The sequence below is a fragment of the Schistocerca americana genome, chromosome 8 (genome assembly GCF_021461395.2).
Source record: "Schistocerca americana isolate TAMUIC-IGC-003095 chromosome 8, iqSchAmer2.1, whole genome shotgun sequence".
Taxonomy (NCBI): Eukaryota; Metazoa; Arthropoda; class Insecta; order Orthoptera; family Acrididae; genus Schistocerca; species Schistocerca americana.
In genome coordinates this window covers 332,214,628-332,236,866 of record NC_060126.1, presented here as the reverse complement: position 1 = coordinate 332,236,866, position 22,239 = coordinate 332,214,628, and the positions used below count along the sequence as shown (strand labels likewise).

General features: G+C 43.7%; 1 protein-coding gene across 1 annotated transcript in view; it reads right to left on the bottom strand.

Moving 5' to 3' along the window:
• The window catches only part of LOC124545842 (ESX-1 secretion-associated protein EspK-like), a 148,500-nt gene that overhangs the window by 10,365 nt on the left and 115,896 nt on the right, over positions 1 to 22,239 (bottom strand). The window contains exon 4 of the mRNA XM_047124800.1: positions 10,914 to 11,187. Within this exon, the coding sequence (XP_046980756.1) occupies positions 10,914 to 11,187 (274 nt within the window). The remainder of the gene's footprint in view (positions 1 to 10,913; positions 11,188 to 22,239) is intronic.

The window sequence follows — 22,239 nt, the reverse complement described above, 5'->3', positions numbered from 1 at the left end:
AACAATACTACTCAAAGCATGGCTAGTAATGGAGTAACCCAAGTCAATGAAAGAAAGTGTTAGTGCCAGTTCAAATACGTAAAGAGTCTCGAACCGAATATTTCCCACAGCGGTAGCCCATAAACTCACGATTTTGATAACCTACGTCAGGTCAACATCAAACTCCATAAACACCAAAAGTCGTCTCTAGTAATAACATCGTAACATTCCCGCTAATCTGTATGGAGAAGTAAGGACAACGCTGACATGCTGATAAACTACGCGGGTCCCAGTCATACTCATAAGATGTAATCAAGACATACCGAATTCCCACAAGTGGACTGGGGGATGTGTCAATTTTGGTCTAGAAATGCAACTGGCTACAATGGTAGCTGACAGTACATAACACCAAATCCCACCATAAGGAAGCACTATAACACTTTGTTGTCCTAAGTATAGATGTAGCGTATAGGATAACAAGAAACCGAAAACACGCTCACTAATGAAAACGTGCAGCATAGCGAGAGAGTAGGCTGCTATAAAGCGGGATACAAAGAGTTGCAGAAACAACTCAGATCTACGAGCCCACATGAAGGTGACATAGTGTATGCCTCTGCCAAACAACTCAGTGCGTTACAGTAATGGTGAAAAAGTACATTCATACTAAGATTCTTAGACAACAAAATTATAGGTGCAGAAAGATGTGTATTGTCGGAAACATAATGGTCAAACATACAAAGCCTTATATTAACGTAGAGTTAATACACTGAAGAGCCAAAGAAACTGGTACACCTGCCTAATATCGTGTAGGGCCTTCGCAAGCACGCAGAAGCGCCGCAACACGACGTGGCATGGACTCGACTAATGTTTGAAGCAGTGCTGGAGGGAATTGACACCGTGGATCCTGCAGGGCTGTCCATAAATCCGTATGAGTACGAGGGTGTGGAGATCTCTTCTGAAAAGCACGTTTCAAGGTATCCCAGATATGCTCAATAATGTTCACCTCTGGGGAGCTTGATAGCCAGCGGAAGTGTTTAAACTCGGAAGAATGTTTCCGGAGTCACTCTGTAGTAATTCTGGACGTGTGAGGTGTCGCATTGTCCTCCTGTAATTGCCCAAGTCCGTCTGAATGCACAATGGACGTGAATGGACACAGGCGATCAGACAGGATGCTTAAGTAGTATCACCTGTCAGAGTCGTATTAGGGACGTATCAGGGGTCCCATATCACGGGAACTGCACATGCCCCACAAAATTATAGAGCCTCCACCAACTTGAACAAACTCTTGCTGACGGCAGGGTCGATGTATGCATGATGCCTCCATACCTGTACAAATCCATCCGCTCGGTATAATTTGAAACGAGAATCGTCCCACCAGGCATATTTCCAGTATCAATAGTCCAATGTCGGTTTTGACGGGCCCAGGCGAGGCATAAAGCTTTGTGTCGTGCAGTTATCAAGGGTACACGAGTGGGCCGTCGGCTCCGAAAGCCCATATCGATGTGATATGTTTCGTTGAATGGTTCGCACGCTGACACTTGTTGATGGCCCAGCTCTGAAATCTGCAGCAATTTCAAGAAGGTTTGCACTTCTGTCACGTTGAACGATTCTCTTAAGGCACCATGTCGAATTTGTACCATGAGCTTCACAATATCTTGTTTTCAGTCCGATCCAAACACCGTGTTTTATATTGTTTTGTGTACAGTTACTGTAGTGATGAAATTATGTCGATATTTCTAAAGGGTGCAGGTAAATAATATGAACTACATTTCTATTGTAAATTTACGTGGTGATCTAATTCTGTCAGTTGCTGTAGATGCATAATGTCAACTATATTTTTATGGTAAATTTACATTTGAAAAATGACGTATATTTTCAAAATGTAGTTTATCGTAGATTTGTGATTTTAAGAAATGTTATCCAGTTTTGTCAGAAGTAATTTTAAGGATCTGTCACTATTGGGATCCGTCCTGAGCTTACTGAAATTTATTTAAAGAGATTTACATCAGACGCATTTCGGTTTTATTTAGAAAGCATCTTCCGTGATTTTTCTATAAATTGGATACGTACGTTTGTACATTTTTGGTTGTGTTGGATTACAAACAGCGTTTTGTTTATAAAGTTGGTCCGCAAGTTACTTACGGTGTTTCTTCACATATTATGCTTCTTCGCTCCTTGCGAACAGCGGTTGACGTCGAAATACTTCGACTCTCATACGCACTTGACAGTTTTTGCCATTGTGCAGTACTTCTTGTGCTGTATTATTTACACTTCACTTTTGTAACTGAACTGAAGTTGTGTGTTTCTCACTCTGCACAGTAACAGTGTTTATGTTTGTTCGTTTGTATTCGTTCAGGTTGTGAGTAATTTTACGGAGAATTCAGTGTAGAATGGATTTGTATCTTGGCATATGTATTTAGAGATCTGTGAGTCTACATATCGAGTATTGAGTACCGCAATGCAAATAACTGTATACAGATTTATCTGTACAAATATCGTACTATCTCAGTCGTCACTCTGGTGTTAATTGAACGAATGAGCTAGGACTTCAGAACAACATGACGTATGTTTTCTATTTATGGCATTTTATGTTTGACATGCCGTTGTTCCTTGCTACCTTATATTGTAAACCGTCGCAATGTCACTATATGATTTGCAAGTTTGTAAGGATCAAGAACTTGTGTTAATATGTTCCAACGCTTCAGTAATTTATATTGTGTTTTAGTATGTAGTAGCCACCTTGACTTGGAATATTTGCTTATTAAAATTTCAGATCTGACGATGAGAGCATAGATCCGTAGAAACGGGCAATTAATAAAAGATTTAGAGTCGATCTCAGAATAATACTATTCTTTAACCATTTAAATTCTTTTGTTTCCTTCCATTCAGGTTTTACGCCCACTCTGTGTCTCCACCCTTGGAATGGGCCTCTCTCGCCATGCCCTCGGTATAACCCTGTCATGACTAGTGGAGGCGAACCGTTTAACTTGGGACTAAGGTAATGAGTTATCATGCATACACAAAAAACATTGGTCCTCGCAGCAATGAATAATATAAAAATTAGAAACATTGAATTAACATTGGTATAAAGACTAGCCTTAATTACGTTTACATGATCTGTATCCACAAGTTGAAGGTACACAAAATATGGGAAGACAGCAACGATTGCGTGAATGTACCGGGTGATCAAAATGTCAGTATAAATTTGAAAACTTAATAAACCAAAGAATAATGTAGATAGAGAGGTAAAAATTGAGAAACATGCTTGGAATGATATGGGGCTTTATTAGAACCAAAAAAAACAAAGTTCACAAAATGTCCGACAGATCTCTTGCGCGCGTCGTTTCGTGATGATCGTGCGCTCAGCCGCCACTTTCGTCATGCTTGGCCTCCCAGGTCCCCAGACCTCAGTCCGTGCAATTATTGGCTTTGGGCTTACCTGAAGTCGCAAGTGTATCGTGATCGACCGACATCTCTAGGGATGCTGAAAGGCAACATCCGACGCCAATGCCTCACCATAACTCCGGACATGCTTTACAGTGCTGTTCACAACATTATTCCTCGAATACAGCTACTATTGAGGAATGATGGTGGACATATTGAGCATTTCCTGTAAAGAACATCACCTTTGCCTTGTCTTGCTTTGTTACGCTAATTATTGCTATTCTGATCAGATGAAGCACCATCTGTCGGGCATTTTTTGAACTTTTGTGTTTTTTTCGTTCTAATAAAGCCCCACGTCATTCCAAGCATTTGTGTCAATTTGTACCTCTCTATCTACATTATTCCGTGATTCATTCAGTTTTCAAATTTATACTGACTTTTTGATCACTCGGTATGTATGTTTTAAACTGGAGGCCTAGAAACGACGGAGAGGCTTCGTCTCGCCGTAGCCCTCAGTGGTTCACAACCCCGCAACAGGCCACAGCAGTTCACCCACCCCACCGCCGCCCCACATAGAACCCCAGATGCCTGCCGGAGTGGCCGAGCAGTTCTAGGTGCTGCACTCTGGAACCGCGTGACCGCTACGGTTGCAGGTTCGAATCCTGCCTTGGGCATGGATGTGTGCGACGTCCTTAGGTTAGTTAGGTGTAAGTAGTACTAAGTTCTAGGGGACTGATGACCTCAGAAGTTTAGTCCCATAGTGGTCAGAGCCATGTGAACCATTTTTTGAACCCCAGGTTATTGTCCGGTTCGGCCCCCAGTGGACCCCCCGCGACCGTCTCATAGCAGACCAGTGTAACCCCAAATTTTTGTGTGGTAGAATAACTATGGTTTACGAGTACGTGGAAACGGTGCTTGCGCAGCAATCGCCGACACAGTGCAACTGAGGCGAAATAAGGGGAACCAGCCTGCATTTGCGGAGGTAGATGGAAAACCGCCTTAAAAACCATCCATAGGCTGTCCGGCACACCGAACCTCGACACGAATCCACCGGGCGGATTCGTGCCGGGGACCAGCACGCCTTCCTCTCGGGAAGCAGCGTGTTAGACCGCGTGGCTACCCGGGCGGGCTAACGATTGCATACTTGAACATAAATTCAGATGCTAGCGGACGCTGCAAGTTACGCAAGTGTATGTGACCACGAACGGCACCTGTGCAGTGTCCTCAGTACATTTCACGTGTCAGTCACGATTAGAACAGTGTTCTGAGTACTTGTGGGTGCGGATACGAGTTAATTCGAATGTGGGCCTAATGTTGGTGCTTGTCTGGTGGGTGCTTCAGTAACAAAGGTGGTCGAAGTGTTGGGTGTATCAAGACGCAACGTATTGAAGATATCGCATACAGGGAAAGGAGAAAAACATCTTCCGCTAAGTCGTAGAGCGGACGAAAGTGTGTGTTGAGTGATCGCGACAGACAGACATTAGTAGAGGACTGTGACGAAAAATAAGAGGATCACAACTGAATGTCGTACTCGCGAATGCTGTAAGCATCGTAACAATCTCCATGAGTTAGGAATTTCAGGAAGATTGAATTCCATCAGCAATGCAAATGTCCGTACCAGGAGAAAGCTGTGCGGAAGACAAGAAACTAGGACTATGTAGCGATGAAAGATTTCAAAGGATGTGTCCTGTTGCACATTGTTTCCAACTTCAAACTGAGTTCGGTGTTGATTTGGCAGTCATATTGTGGTATTCCATGGGTCGTATGGTAACTCTAAGTCACATTTCTGCCAAGGATTAGATAAACATTTTGTTTGATCAGGTCCATGCCATGGAGCACTGTTTGTCTGCCAATTGTGATGCTGTGTTCGACGACGTAAGTAACCCTGTTTACACTGGTCGCACCGTCCAGGTTGGCTATGTGAGCACGAGGATGAATTGTCGCATCTGCCCTGGCCAAAAATGTCTCCCGATCTCATTTATTGAGCCTTTGTTATCTGCTTTGGAGGGAATTGTGCTTGATCGCTATCAACTTCCACCAATTTTACCTGAGCATTAACTACGAGGGGTGTTTTTTAAGTAAGTACCGCTTTGAAATTAAAAAAATACGTGCCAAGATATCTCAATAATTTTATTTTTACATGAAAGCCTGTACCTTAATCTCTGCACTGACGCCATTACAGTCTGATTCTTCCTTGTTTACGTTGTGTACTGAGTGTTTAAGATGCCTCCGATAATCGTGAGTCCCGTCGACTGTCAAGTACGGGCTGTTATAAGATTCCTTAGTGCTAAAGGCCTAAAAGCGATCGATATTCATGGTGAGATCTGTTCAGTTTATGCAGATAACATTATGAGTGATTGAATGGTAAGAAATTGTGTGAGTACATTCAAAGATGGCAGCACAAATGTGCATGATGAACAACGGAGTGGGCGTCCTTCGGTCGTTAATGAAAGTTTGGTGCAGGAAGCGGACAATAAGGTGAGAGAAAACAAACGCTTTACGATTTCCTCCTTGCGGGATGACTTTCCCTAATGTTTCTCGTAGTGTTTTCTATGGCATTGTGACCGAGCACTTGAATTACCGAAAATTGTGCGCACGTTGGGTACCGAAAATGTTGACGGATGTGCACAAAACCAAACGTTTAGACAGTGCATTGACTTTCCTTGAGCGGTACTACAACGACGGTGATGATTTCTGAAGCCAAATAGTTACGGGCGATGAAACATGGGTGGCCTACGTCACACCAGGATCAAAGCAACAATCCATGGAAATTAAGCAAGGGCATCGTTTTCCTGTAAGACAATGCCCGTCCGCATCTGGCGAAACAGACCAAAGATCGCATCACATCTTTTAGATAGGATGCTCTAGATCATCCTCTGCACAGCCCCGATCTTGCGCCCAGTGGATACCATCTGTTCCTGCACTTGAAAAAACACCTGGGCCGTCAGCGTCTTCAAGACGATGATGAAGTCAAAACAGTGGTGATGCAGTGGTTAACAAGTCAGGCGCCAGACTTCTACGAGGAGGGTATTCAAAAACTGGTACAACGTTTTGACAAGTGGCACAATATTGACGGAAATTATGTAGAACAGTAGATTGAGGTACAGGCTTTCATGTAAAAATAAAATTGAGATATCTTAGCACGTCTCTTTAATTTCAAAACGGTACTTAATTAAAAAAACACACCTCGTATTTTGCTGCAACATTAGTGTAAAACCCCCTTGAAAACATTTTCTTTTAAAAAAAAAAATCATCTGTTTTCACTGGTTTGATGCGGCCAACCACAAATTCTTTTCCTGTGCCAACTTTTCATCTCATAGTACCACTTGCAACCTATGTCCTCAATTATTTGCTCGATGTATTCTGTATTCCAGTCTCTGTCTTCCTCTACAGTTTTACGCTCTACACCCCCTCTAATACCAGTGAAGTTATTTCCCGATGTCTTAACAACTGTCCTACCATCCTGTCACTTCTTCTTGTCAGCGTTTTCCATATAGTGTTTTTCTCTCCGTTTTTGTGCAGAATCTCCTCATTCCTTATCATATCAGCCCACCTAATTTTCAATGTTCGTCTGTAGCACCGCATCTCAAATGCTTCGATTCTCTTCTGTTCCGGATTTCTCACATTCCATTTTTCGATACCATACAATACCGTCTTCCCAAAGTACATTCTTAGAAATTTCTTCCTCAGTTTAAGGCCTATGTTCGATAACAGTAGACTTCTCTAGGTAAGAAAGCCCTTTTTGCCACTGTTAGTCTCGCTTTTGATGAGCTTGTTCCTTCCATCATGTGTAATTTTGCTGCCTAGATCGCAGGATTTCTTAACTTCATTTACTTCGTGACTATTAGCCCTGATGTTAAGTTTCTGTCTGTTTTCGTTTTTGATGCATTTCATTAATTTCATCTTTCTTCCATTTACTCTCAATCCATATTCTGTACTTATTATGCCAATCAGCAGCTCAGTTCTCCCTCACTCTCACTGAGGATAGCAACGTCACCAGCAAATCTTATCATTGATGCCTTTTACCTTGAATTTTAAGTCCACTACTGGAACTTTCTTTATTTTTATCTTTGCTTCGTCGATGTATAGATTGAACAGTAGGGGAGAAAGACTACATCCCTGTTTTGCACCCACTATTATTATTCCTTCTTGGTTCTTGTACATGTTGTATATTACCCATCTCTACCTATAACTTGCTTCTGTTTTACTCAGAATTTCCTACATCATTTGACACTGTCGAACGCTTTTTCCAGGTCGACGAATCCTATGAAAGTGTTTCGAGTTCTCTTTAGTCTTGCTTCCATTATCAACCACATCTACATCTACATATATACTACGCTAGCAACCAAGCGGTGTGTGGCGGAAGACACAACTCGCGCTAAAGTCATATTCCCCCCCTCTGTTCGACTCGCGGATGGCGCGAGGGAAAAACGACTGTCTGAACGCCTCAGTACGAGCTCTTATTTCCCTTATCTTTGAATGATGATCATTACGCGATTTCAAAGTTGGTGGTAATAATATATGCTCTACATCCTAGGTGAAAATTGGATTTCGGAATTTAGTGAGCAGCCCCTTCTGTTTAGCGCGTCGTCTATCTGCAAGTGTGTCCCACTTCAAACTTTCTATGGGAGTTGTAACGCTCTCGCGATGGCTAAATGTAGCAGTCACGAATATTTCCGTTCCTTGATCCTTCTCAATCTCTTGAATCAGACCCAACTGGTAAGGGTCCCATACAGACGAAGAACACTCCAAGACTGGACGAACTAACGTTATGTAATCTATTTCCTTTGTTGAAGGACTGCATCGCTTCAGGAATCTATCAATAAACCGCAATCTAGAGTTCGCCTTACCCGTCACTTGTGTAATCTGATCATTAAATTTGAGATCATTTCGAATAGTCACACCCAGATACTTGACTAATGTTACCGCTTCCAAAGACTGATCATTTATTTTGTACTCATGCGTTAATGGGGATTCTCGCCTTGTTATACGCAGTAGGTTACACTTACTAATATTGCGAGATAACTGCCAGTCAACACACCACGCATTTATTTTCTGCAAATCCTCATTGATTTGTTCACAACTTTTGTGTGATACTACTTTCCTGTAGACTACAGCATCATCGGCAAACAGTGTAATGCCGCTGTCAATACCATCAACCAGATCGTTAATGTAAATCTTAAAAAGCAGAGGATCTATTACGCTGCCCTGGGGCACACCTGAAGTTACTCTTGTTTCTGTAGAAGTTACCCCGTTCAGGACGACATACTGCTCCCTGTCTGTTAGAAAACTTTCTATCTAACCGCATATGTCATTGGATAGACCGTAAGCGCGCACTTATTGTAGCAAGCGACAGTGCGGAAGTAAGTCGAACGCCTTTCGAAAGTCGAGAAATATGGCATCAACCTGGGAGCTGGTATCTAGGGCCTGCTGTATATCATGCACAAAGAGGACCAGCTGTGTCTCGCAGGACCGCTGTTTCCTAAAACCGTGCTGGTTTCTGCAGATGAGCTTTTCAGAGTCTAGAATGGTCTGAACACAAAATACACTCCTGGAAATTGAAATAAGAACACCGTGAATTCATTGTCCCAGGAAGGGGAAACTTTATTGACACATTCCTGGGGTCAGATACATCACATGATCACACTGACAGAACCACAGGCACATAGACACAGGCAACAGAGCATGCACAATGTCGGCACTAGTACAGTGTATATCCACCCTTCGCAGCAATGCAGGCTGCTATTCTCCCATGGAGACGATCGTAGAGATGCTGGATGTAGTCCTGTGGAACGGCTTGCCATGCCATTTCCACCTGGCGCCTCAGTTGGACCAGCGTTCGTGCTGGACGTGCAGACCGCGTGAGACGACGCTTCATCCAGTCCCAAACATGCTCAATGGGGGACAGATCCGGAGATCTTGCTGGCCAGGGTAGTTGACTTACACCTTCTAGAGCACGTTGGGTGGCACGGGATACATGCGGACGTGCATTGTCCTGTTGGAACAGCAAGTTCCCTTGCCGGTCTAGGAATGGTAGAACGATGGGTTCGATGACGGTTTGGATGTACCGTGCACTATTCAGTGTCCCCTCGACGATCACCAGTGGTGTACGGCCAGTGTAGGAGATCGCTGCCCACACCATGATGCCGGGTGTTGGCCCTGTGTGCCTCGGTCGTATGCAGTCCTGATTGTGGCGCTCACCTGCACGGCGCCAAACACGCATACGACCATCATTGGCACCAAGGCAGAAGCGACTCTCATCGCTGAAGACGACACGTCTCCATTCGTCCCTCCATTCACGCCTGTCGCGACACCACTGGAGGCGGGCTGCACGATGTTGGGGCGTGAGCGGAAGACGGCCTAACGGTGTGCGGGACCGTAGCCCAGCTTCATGGAGACGGTTGCGAATGGTCCTCGCCGATACCCCAGGAGCAACAGTGTCCCTAATTTGCTGGGAAGTGGCGGTGCGGTCCCCTACGGCACTGCGTAGGATCCTACGGTCTTGGCGTGCATCCGTGCGTCGCTGCGGTCCGGTCCCAGGTCGACGCGCATGTGCACCTTCCGCCGACCACTGGCGACAACATCGATGTACTGTGGAGACCTCACGCCCCACGTGTTGAGCAATTCGGCGGTACGTCCACCCGGCCTCCCGCATGCCCACTATACGCCCTCGCTCAAAGTCCGTCAACTGCACATACGGTTCACGTCCACGCTGTCGCGGCATGCTACCAGTGTTAAAGACTGCGATGGAGCTCCGTATCCCACGGCAAACTGGCTGACACTGACGGCGGCGGTGCACAAATGCTGCGCAGCTAGCGCCATTCGACGGCCAACACCGCGGTTCCTTGTGTGTCCGCTGTGCCGTGCGTGTGATCATTGCTTGTACAGCCCTCTCGCAGTGTCCGGAGCAAGTATGGTGGGTCTGACACACCGGTGTCAATGTGTTCTTTTTTCCATTTCCAGGAGTGTATGTTCCATAATTCTACAACAAATCGACGTCAGTGAAATTGGCCGGTAATTATGTCTATCCGATTTTCTACCCTTTTTATAGATTGCTTTGACCTGGGTCTTCTTCCAGTCCCATAGAATTTTCCGCCGTTCCAATGATCTCTGATAGATGACGGATAAGAATGGTGCTATATTTGTAGCATAGTCAACATAAAATCTTACGGAGATACCGTCTGGGCCAGATGCCTTTCTGGCGTCTCAGGATCTTAACTGTGTTACATTTCAAGATACACTAAACACTATGTCAGCCATCCTTTCGTTTGTTAGATAATTGTAAGGGGGAATGGTGCTGCAGTCCTCTATCGTAAACGAGTTTTTGAAAGCTAAGAACTACCTCTCTGGTCCTTTACCCTTCCGAAAGCCCACCTGATCCTCATCTAACACACACAAAACTATAGACGAACTGTATTTATCCATCCTGTGACGACAGGCAACTGTTTTCAATACCAAAGGATATCCTGCACCATATTAGGCGTGGTGATGCGTTTTTGTTGTTTTCATATTTTTGTCCATCTGCTGTATCTTAATCCTTTTGGAGTTACCGGGACGCACTTGCTGGCCCACCACTGGTGCTGGCTCACCTTGTAGCCTTCGTACGTGGAGATGCTGCTACGCACGCGGTCCACCCTGGTGGCGGACGCCCTCCGGCCCTTGGGCAGCACCCACCGCATCAGAGGCGTCACCAGACTCTTGTCCACGGAGGCGAGGTCCCTTTTCCCTGTGACCAGGCTGATGGCCAGAGCAGCCGCCAGCGTCACCACGAGCCTCATCATATTATTCCACAGGTACGACACCCGGTAGATGGGCAGAACAGAGCTGGAACAGTGAGACCTCACTGTTATTCTGTCCGGCAGGTTTCGCAACAGCTGGTGTCCGCAGCTCGTCGTCTGGTGACTAGCGTCGCTGACTCTGGATCACGGGGTCTCGGGTTCGATTCCCGGCGTGGAGGTTTGAGATGTCCTCATCATTTCATCATCATTCGGGAAAGCGGCGAGACGGGACAGTGAAAACATTCGGAATTTGTACGGGCGATGATAACCCCGCAGTTGAGCCCCGCACGAACCAGATATCATCATCATCGTAGCAGCTGGACGAATGTAGTTACAAGTCACTATGAAAGAATATTTGATCAACACAAGACGTTCGATGAGAATTTTGTGTGCAGTTTTTACAAATACGTCGAAAAGTTAAGCTCCATGGAAAGGCCGTTAACGTACAAAACGCTCAGATGAAAAAGGTCTTTAGCCAGTGTTGCAGCTTTTCTACTCTAGTATTCACCACGTTGCCTAAATAGAAAAGAAATAAAAATTCAAAATAAAATGTCGGAAGTGGGATTAAAATTTAGGGGGACATGTTCTCACTGAGGAGGTTGCTATCACCTGTGAATGTGAAAAAGCGTGAACTGACATGTTGAATGGATGCAAGGTTTCTGAGCACAGATCACGTATTGAGAATAAACAAAACACTGATGAAGCTATTGATAAACAGCGAAAATGAAATTAGCTATACACTTAACATCAATGTCGAGGAATAAGTACACACGAAGAGAAGGAAGTCTGCCACCATGGAAACAAAGTCGTGACTGGCGAAGCTAGGAAGACATAAGAAGCAGACTAATCCAGTCGAGAAGAAGATTTCCTGCAGAAAAAAATCACCACAGGCTTCCGTGTTAGAAATTTCTGAGAACGACTGTCTGGAACAGCACTGTATGGAAATGAATCATTTTGCGGAAACATGCAAAAAGAGAGAATCTTATCATTTGAGATACAGTGTGGATGAACATCGCTAACTATCAAGTGAACTGATAAATAAGATGAGGTCATCTGCAGAACGCAGGACCGGCGAGGAGAAAAGTATCAGGAAAACACTAGCCAGAACCAGGACGTGATGGTATAACATTGTCAAATAGCACCGCCACCACGTGTGTATTAGGCCTCGTGTCTGGCACAAATGGCCGACTGCTGCCGAAAGAACATCACAGGGACGATGAATGATCGTCAAACATGTGATAAGCATGTAATGAATCCCTCCAGCATTTTTGCCAGTAGATGAACCCTGGTCGTGCCGCTGTTTCTTCGTTCAAGCAGCTCCTCTTATGACCGCACAAAGCTGATTGGACGCCGTCCCAAACCTCCCTACCTCGTGAAAATCCAAGGAGGTACCGAGAATCAAACCAGGGTCCTTCTGCAAAGTAAAGAGGTTAGAAGGCTCCAAATTTTTGGAGTCCATATTGATGAAAACCTGAACTAGAAGAACCATATTACTGAGCTTCTCATACAATTCTGTTCAGCTACATTTGCTCTTAGTATAATATTGGTAATCTAGGAAACAAATCAAACTCCTGACATATTTTGCATATTCATACTCAATCATGTCATACTGAATAATCGTCTGGGTTAATTCATTAATTAGAAAGAAAGTATTGAGTGCATAAAAGCGAGCAATAAGAATAATATGTGGTATTCACTCACGGACGTCGTGTCTTCAAACAGATAGGCATTTTAACTGCGTCTTCACAATACATACTCGTGAAATTCGACATAAATAATCAACTACAATCTGAGAAGAACAGAGTTGTAAACACCTACAGCAAAAGATGGAGAAAGGAGGTTTGTTAACCATTATGAAAGCTCTCAGTGGCTCAGAGTTCAATATGGAGCAATAAAAGTTTTTGATTATTTTCCAAGTAACGTAAAATGTCTGACAGGTAGCGAATAAGTTTTCAATCTCACTTAAAGTCATTTCCCCTGGAGAACTCGTCTATACCGCTAACTAATTTCTACTTAAATATTGGTAGACATCAAGGAAATACAAGTTTATAAGTGTAGTTGCATGAGCACGAATAAAATAATAATGTGTTCATGAATGTTAATCATATATACATATCCTATAAACTCACTCGCTCCACATGATTTGGATAAAAGAATTGTTCAAATTATCTGTGAACGTGTAACCATGTAACTAGTTACTGAGACGCTCAGTGTGTTAAGACATCAGGGAATAGCTTCTGTGGTACAGGATGCCGTCACAGAGGGTGGAAATTATGGAAGACAGACATAACTGCAACAAATAATGCACAGCATTCGGTGTGTCTCTCTCATATGAAAAGGTTAACGTAGAGGATGATACCAGTTAAACTTACGACAAAAAAGGTGAAACGTCTACGTCGTTTACACGACAAGGGTCTTCGACGTGGCAAAATACGTGGAATGAAATTAAACAGCTTTTACATTGGTGGAAAAGCACGTGGAATAAAATGAAACTGATTTTACATTGATTTCATCTGTAATTTCATCCAAACTCTTTTAGAAACATTGCGGATTTGAAACAGGCATTTGCGCGAGACCACCTGTGCTCCATGTTTTGTCTCTTATTGTCCATAGGGGTGTTTTCACTATCCGTTCGTAAGCCTTTTAGTTCCACGTGTTGATATCACTTCATTTGAACTTAGAGTTGCTTTCTGATAGTTTGAGAGAAATTATACAGATTGTAAAATGTTTTTCTTTATTTTCTGAGTAGCTCTCTGTTAACGTGAACCCATCAATGCAATCTTCTTTGCTGTATTTTTTATGAGTTACGTATAACAAGGCAGATTATCGCTATGATATTTGTATCGGCCGCTTCTTTGTTGTAACATAAAATGGGACAGACTGTTTCTAAACAAAACAGTACCAAAACTTCAAATTCTCTACTACTGCCATTTGATTTAGCTTGTCAGCCTGAGCTAGTCGTGCGTTTTGTGTCAGTTCGCAAGCATCACGCTCACATGGTCTCACGGACAAGTGGAATGACACGCAGTAACACATATAGGAGGGGCATTTGGCTACGACCTTTGGAAACAACTAGAATGGCACTTAGAAAAATGACAATGATGATGTTCGCTTTATGAGGCGCGGTCATCAGCGCCCGTACACAGTGCAACTTCTTACACAATCAAATCTAGCCTCTGTCACGAATAATGATTATGAAGAAATGATGAGGACAACACAAACACCCAGCCCGCGTGCAGAGAAAATCCCCAACCTGGTCGGGAATCGAACCCTGTACCCCGTGATTCAGAGCCACCAACGCTAGCCACAAGACCACGAGATGCGGACTCGTAGAAGAATGGGTGACTTTTGACGTCGGAGAATGTAATTGGCTAAATCGTAAAAACTTTATTTGTAATTGACAAAGTCACAAAACGCTTCAAAACGCAGATCGGCCTGCACTGGCTTTCATCACAACCTAAAATGGATGTATTACATGAACGACAAGCGTGAGTAGCTCATTGCTACGACATTCAGAGTTCGTAACAAGGAAATTTTCGAGAGCAAACGATTCAGATATGCATGAGCTCGGGTGACACACTGCCATATCAGTTACTCATTAACAGTGACAGAAAAGAATACTACGATACTCATATTTTCCTGTTCGGAAAGAGTGAGAATAAAAAAATAACTTATCACTGAGTAATGAAATACAAAGGTACTTATGGTGGAACTATCTACACTAATGAAACATTGGCACACACACATGGTAAATGAGGAAAGAAGTAGTTCTAATGACTCGTAAGTTATATATTCAGTAAGGCGAGATAGCGTCAATTCGAACGAAATTACAAGGGAAATCCTCCCTATGAATCATGGACCTTGCCGGATGAAAGCAAGGGGAAACTACATCCGTTATTTTTCTGGGGGCATGCAGCTCATTTGTATAGCTTAACAATGATGGTTTCGTCTTTGGTTAAATTGTGCCGTGCGCCCGCGTTTGATTTCCCGCGGATTTGGAATCCCTCTGGCCGCAAGAGCGCATGAAGCGTTACTATAGCCGGTAGAGGGCAGGTCGAAGGACAAGGAGGACAAGGGCTGCGGCGACCTGGAGGATAGGAGAGTGCGTGACACGGGGAGCGAGGAGCGCAAGTACGGCGGGTTGTTGTTGTGGCCAAGTGTCTGCCGTGGCCCGTTGGCCAGAGTGGTGCCTTTGCTCACTGCGGTTTAGGTGGCGCCGAGTGTTGGTCGCAGCCGTGAACATTGCTCATTAAAGCCTACTTCGGCAGGACGCACAGTATTCGCGTGTCCTCTGATACTGAAGTTGCAAGCAGTTTGAGTCCACTGTGGTGCCGGGTCGGAGCCGTTCTGACCTTTACAAGTACTGGACGCTGTAGTGTCTGCTGGATGATACGTGTGGATTTCTGACTACGAGTAATCTTCGTTACATCCTTCTCTCAGTGCTCTCTAAGCAAGCGTTTGTCAATGAACGCTGGATTTTACGGGAAATCACGGTGAGCATCGGAATAGTGTGTGCATCACTCGGTGTCGCGTGGTGGCTATTTTGACTCCGTATCCTGATTGCCCGTTGTTATGTACATAAATCTGTAATTTGTGAAGGTTTTGCGTGGTACTACTGGAGTCCAATTCTGTCAATGTGTGTGGGGTTTTGGCTGTCACTAGCCCATAATGATTTTAGAATCTAAAGGTTATGGAATGCAGATGTAATTCTTCTGATTTACGAATTGTACTTTACAGTCAGTGAAATTGTTAAATCATGCTACCTCATTTATGAGGCATGTCTATAGTTGCCTGTTGGCTAGTATCACGAGCTCGAGCTGTTTACGAAATTGTTTACATCTATAAAAAAAAGAACTAAAGAAGAATTTCTGCATTTGTAGTATGTTTACTTTTTACAAAATAACTAATGAGTTGTCTCTGTGTTACGGGATAGGTGATTGTATGTCTTGTTAACTGTGATCTTGTTAAAGATGCCTGAGTACCATGACTGAAATTTTTAATGAAGGTTTCTAGTACTATTGTAATGGCAACCGCCTCCCTATGTTAGTTGCACTCCGTCTTCAGGCCACGAGTGGCCTACTGGGACCATCCGACCGCCGTGTCATCCTCAGGGTAAGATGCGGATAGGAGGGGCGTGGGGTCAGCACACCGCTCTCCTGGTCGTTATGATGGTATTCTTGACCGAAGCCGCTAATATTCGGCGAGTAGCTCCTCAGTTGGCATCACGAGGCTGAGTGCATCCCGAAAAACGGCAACAGCGCATGGCGGTTGGATGGACACCCATCCAAGTGCCGGCCACGCCGAACAGCGCTTAACTTCGGTGATCTCACGGGAACCGGTGTATCCACTGCGGCAAGGCCGTTGCCTATGTTAGTAGGGAAGGAGAAATTATTACTACTGGCGTCGCTCTGCCGCCGCCTGTATCAACATAAATTTGAAACCTTTGTCAGTCATTTTGGCTACTTCGAAGGCAATGGCGTTTTGATAATCGATGACATTTGTGACATAACCATTTGACCATATATTTGGTTGTTTGTAATGTAAATGTATTTTTTATTTCATTTAATATTCTTTACTAAAAGAAGAGATTTTATACTGTTGCCCCTTTGAGGTGTTTGCCATCAGTTAGTTATTCAAATTTAGTCTTTTCAGTTAATGTTATTCTCGGATGTTTCCTTTTTAAAACAAATGCATTAGTATTTTTAGAAACGTTAATAAATGCATTATGGTTCAGTACCTTTCCACTCAACACCAGCTTCCTACTGCATTTCAAAAACATTCAGGAAGTAAAATAATCCCGTTTTCGGATCTTCGGATGGGGACCACTCAGAAGGACGTCGCCATCAAGAAAATCAAAAGAGACAACCAACTGGACGGAGCGTGCAATGAATGCTAGACCCCTTGGTAGGATATGTAGGTTAGAGAATTTAGAAAAAGGGAATTGGTAGATAGAAGATATTGTGGCAATTAGTGGAGTGTGGTGACACCAAGAAATGTCTTCTGAAACAGTTTGTAAAGGGTAGTACAAAATCAGAAGAGGTAATGGGTCTAATAATGAGTGAGGATAAATCCACAAAAGCAAAATTCACAAAAGCAAAGTGGTAATGAAGTGTAGTCGAAATAAAACAGGTGATACTGACGGAAACGAGAAACTGAAAATAGTAGATGGGTTTTGCCATTGGGGCTGCAAAGTAGCTGATGATGGGCGAAGTAGAGATGATATAAAACGTAGGCTGGCAATGTCAAGAAAAGCGTTTCTGAAGAAGGGAAATTTGTTAACGTAAAAGATAGACTTATAGATTTAAGTGTCAGGAAGTCTTTCCTGAAAGTATTTACATGGAGTGTAGCGACGTACGAACGTGAAACATGGTCGATAAACAATTTAGACAAGATGAGAATAGAAGCATTTGAAATTTGGTGCTACAGAAGAATGCTGAAAATAAGATGGGTAACTAATGAGGGAGTACTGAGTAGAACCGGTGAGCAAAGAAATTAGTGACACAACTTGAGAACAGGAAGGAACTGATGGATAGGACATATGCTGAGACATCAAGTGGTCACCATTTTAGTACTGCTGGAGGAAATATATATATATATATATATATATATATATATATATATATATATATATATATGCCTGAGTTTAGAGATGGACTGTGAGGTACATTGGGATGTAAGAGTGTATATTCTAAATTTGTGTTTCCAGACATGGTCTGGATACAGTTTTAATATGCCACGGATTAACAGCTCTCCGTGCATGAGGAAGAGAAATATTCATTTTTGTTTGTAAGTAATCACATTAAAGCCAATATGAGATGGAACTGATGACTGGAAGTTGAAACAGAAACCTCCAACAGAGTATAAAGAAAACAGAGCTCTCGTTATCAATCGTTATTTGATGCTCTTAGCACTTCTGTTCTGCCACTTCCTCTATCCTGTTTTTCAAACTTTACAACTTTTGAAGCACCGGAGAATAATAGGCTTCACGTACACGATCCAGTCAGATTAGTGCCGCCACCCGTAAAAAGCCTCAACAACAACCTTTTGTATCCCGGACGTGCAGGAAGAGGTCGAATGAGGTTGTGGATGATACCAATAGGTATGTGGATCCATACCGACTGCAGTTCCATGCCCAGCTCCGCAAGGTTTGTCGCTTGAGGGTCCAAGGCGCGAGCAGCCCAATCGAGGTGGTCACACGATTCTCGATTTGATCTAAATCTGAGAAGTCTGGTGGCCAGGGGAGTACGGTAGACTCATCCTGCTGCTCTTCGAAGCACGCATGCATACTGTGAGCTGTGCGACACGTTGAATTTTCCCGCTGGTAGATTCCATTGTAACGAGGAAAAATGCAAACTGCATGTAAGGGCAGACATGGTTCAAGGATAGAAGCGTACTTGTGTTGATCCACTGTGCCATTAAAACACTCCCCAGACCATAATGTTCCTGCATCCAAACTGGATCCTTCCGACGATCATTGCAGGGCCGTACACGCCAACGGCCATCTGTCCAATGGAGAATACAACGTGATTCATCCGGAATGGTCACCTGCCATCGCTCAGTGGACTTACAAGTCCGGTGTTGACGTGCAAATTCTAGCTATGCTATTGACTAACTGCAGTCGTTTAGGAGACGCTGTTGGTAGAACCTTGGTTCATCTTAGCGTCAGTTGCTCGACAGTTGCACGTCAGTTCGCCCTTAAGCATCTTCTCAGTATACGTTCCCTCAGCTGTCGTTCATCCCTGTCATTCTGAACCACAGTTGTCTCGGCGTTGGGTTTCGATAACGGCATTACGCCATGCATGGTGCATTTAACCACGGCGGCACGCGAACATTTTACAAACATAGCTGTTTCGGAAATGTTTCCACACATGGACCGGAAGCCAATGACCATGCCCTTTCCGGACATGATATAAATCACTCAGTTCCCGCATTACGACGATAACTGCGCTGTCTTGCTCGTTCCGCTGCTTGTGCTGCCACGTGCTGTCTGCGAATGATGTCCAAGATAAGCGGTGGTCGCAATAATGTGAATGGACTGTGTACATCACACTGGAAAAACTCACACTTGTTAACGCAAAAGAGTACAAACAGAGGGAAAAATAACGGTGAAGCCTGTTCTACTTACAATGCCAGCTATAAACAGGGACGAACCCAGCAGCCGGCCACTCTTCCCAAACCTCATCTCCATGTACTGTAATAAAAACATAAATAAAAACCAAAAATGTAGGCGAAGTAAATAAAATATTCTATAATCACACACATGACATTCTGGAGAAGTGAGCACTCAGCAAAAGTAGTTGAAATATATTACTACATAAAATTGTCTTAGCTTCTAATGTACCTCCATAGCTATAAGCAAACATTCACTAGGTTTTTAAAAATATTCCTCATGTGCGTCAACAAAACTCAATAATCATGTTTGCCACCAATTTCTGACATTCTTCATGGCCGAAAATAGAAAAGTGAAAGAGTTTGGGATCGCTCGGGGTAGTTTCTCAGGCACAAAAGAAAGAAAACATCCTGAAATGGGTATTTTGGACTACCCTTTGAAATGTAACGGTCTTTATATGTAACTGTCTTTATATGTACAAAATACTGTAACGGTCTTTATATGTAACTGTCTTTATATGTACAAAATACAGGGTCGTCATAACTAAGCTTTCGCTACGTGAGCCATTGTAGACGGAAAACTGTTTGCTGCGTGCATACACAACTTCACAGGAATGATGTTCAGACAGTGTGCTGCAGAATTTGCGTTGTTCGTAGATTTAGTGTCTTTACTTGCCGTTAGGCGCCGGTACTGTTACGATGACATAGGGTTGAAACACAAGCATGAATTTGAAAATTTGTGGTAAAGTCTAGGGGACCAAACTGCTGAGGTCATCGGTCCCTAAGCTTACACACTACTTAATTTAACTTAAACTAACTTACGCTAACGACAGCACACACACATACTCATGCCCAAGGGAGGACTCGAATCTCTGACGGGGGGAGCCGCGCGAGCCGTGACAAGTCGCCCTAGACCGCGTGGCTGACCTGCGCGGCACACAAGCATTAGTTCGAATTCGCTGGTCGTTTGGGAATTGCTCGTGGGAGAGGCCGACGGCAAATTACGGCACAAATTGGTGAAGAAGTTTCCGTTGCCATGGCTTAGAATCCTAGACAGAATGTGCGATCTTCAAGCAGTCCAAGAGCAAACAGTTTTGAAATAGTGCCTTTAGTGTGGTTCCAGGCTGTTGTGGGTGCATGCGGATGGTCGTCTTACTGAGAGACGTGTGTAACCAAGAACGTAAACATGATACGCACTTAGCAAACGTCACCCTCTCCTATGGAAATGAAAATCTACATCTACACCTATACCCATACTCCGCAAACCACCTGACGGAGTGTAGCGGAGGGTACTTTGAGTACCTCTATCGGTTCTCCCTTCTATTCCAGCCTCGTATTCTTCGTGGAAAGAAAGATTGTCGGTATGTCTCTGTGTGGGCTCTAATCTCTCTGATTTTATCCTCATGGTCTCTTCGCGAGATATACGTAGGAGGGAGCAATATACTGCTTGACTCCTCGGTGAATGTATGTTCTCGAAACTTCAACAAAAGCCCATTCCGAGCTACTGAGCGTCTCTCCTGCAGAGTCTTCCACTCGAGTTTATCCATCATCTCCGTAACGCTTTCGCGATTACTAAATGATCCCGTAACGAAGCGCGCTGCTCTCCGTTGGATCTTCTCTCTTTCTGTCAACCCTATCTGGTACGGATCCCACACTGGTCAGCAATATTCAAGCAGTGGGCGAACAAGTGTGTTGTAACCTACTTAATTTGTTTTCGGATTGCATTTCCTTACGATTCTTCCAGTGAATCTCAATCTGAATCTACTTTACCGACGATCAACTTTATATGATCATTCCGTTTCAAATCACTCCTAATGCCATCTCCAAGATAATTTATGGAATTAACTGCTTCCAGTTGCTGACCTGCTATATTGTAGCTACGTGATAAAGGATCTTTCTTTCTATGTATTCGCAGCACACTACACTTGTCTACATTGAGATTCAGTGGCCATTCCCTGCACCGTGCGTTAATTCGTAGTAGATCCTCCCGCATTTCAGTACAATTTTCTATTGTTACAACCTCTCAATATACTACAGCATCATTTGCAAAAAGCGTCAGTGAACTTCCGATGTTATCCACAAGCTCATTTATGTATATTGCGAATAGCAACGGTCCTACGACACTCCCCTGCAGCACACGTGAAATCACTCTTACTTCGGAAGACTTCTCTCCATTGAGAATGAGATGCTGCGTTCTGTTATCTAGGAACTCTTCAATCCAATCACACAATTGGTCTGACAGTCCATATGCTCTTACTTTGTACATTAAACGACTGTGGGTAACTGTATCGAACGCCTTGCGGAAGTCAAGAAACACGGCATCTACCTGTGAAGCAGTGTCTATGGCCCTCTGAGTCTCGTGGACGAATAGCACGAGCTGGGTTTCACAAGATCGTCTTTTTCGAAATCCGCGCTGATTCCTACAGAGTAGATTCCTAGTCTCCAGAAAAGTCATTGTACTCGAACATAATACGTGTTCCAAAATTCTACAACTGATCGACGTTAGAGATATAGGTCTATAGTTCTGCACATCTGTTCGACGTCTCTTCTTGATAACGGGGATGACCTGTGCCCTTTTCCAATCCCTTGGAACGCTACGCTCTTCTAGAGACGGTACACCACTGCAGGAAGGGGCATAAGTTCCTTCGCGTACTCTGTGTAAAATCGAACTGGTATCCCATCAGGTCCAGCGGCATTTCCTCTTTTGAGCGATTTTAATTGTTTTTCTACCCCTCTGTCATCTATTTCGATATCTACCATTTTGTCATCTGTGCGAGAATCTAGTGAAGGAACTACAGTGCAGTCTTCCTCTATGAAACAGCTTTGGAAAAAGACATTTAGTATTTCGACCTTTAGTCTGTTATCCTCTGTTTCAGTACCATTTTCGTCACAGAGTGTCTGGACATTTTGTTTTGATCTACATACCGCTTTGACATAAGACCAGAATTTCTTAGGATTTTCTGCCAAGTCAGTACATAGAACTTTACTT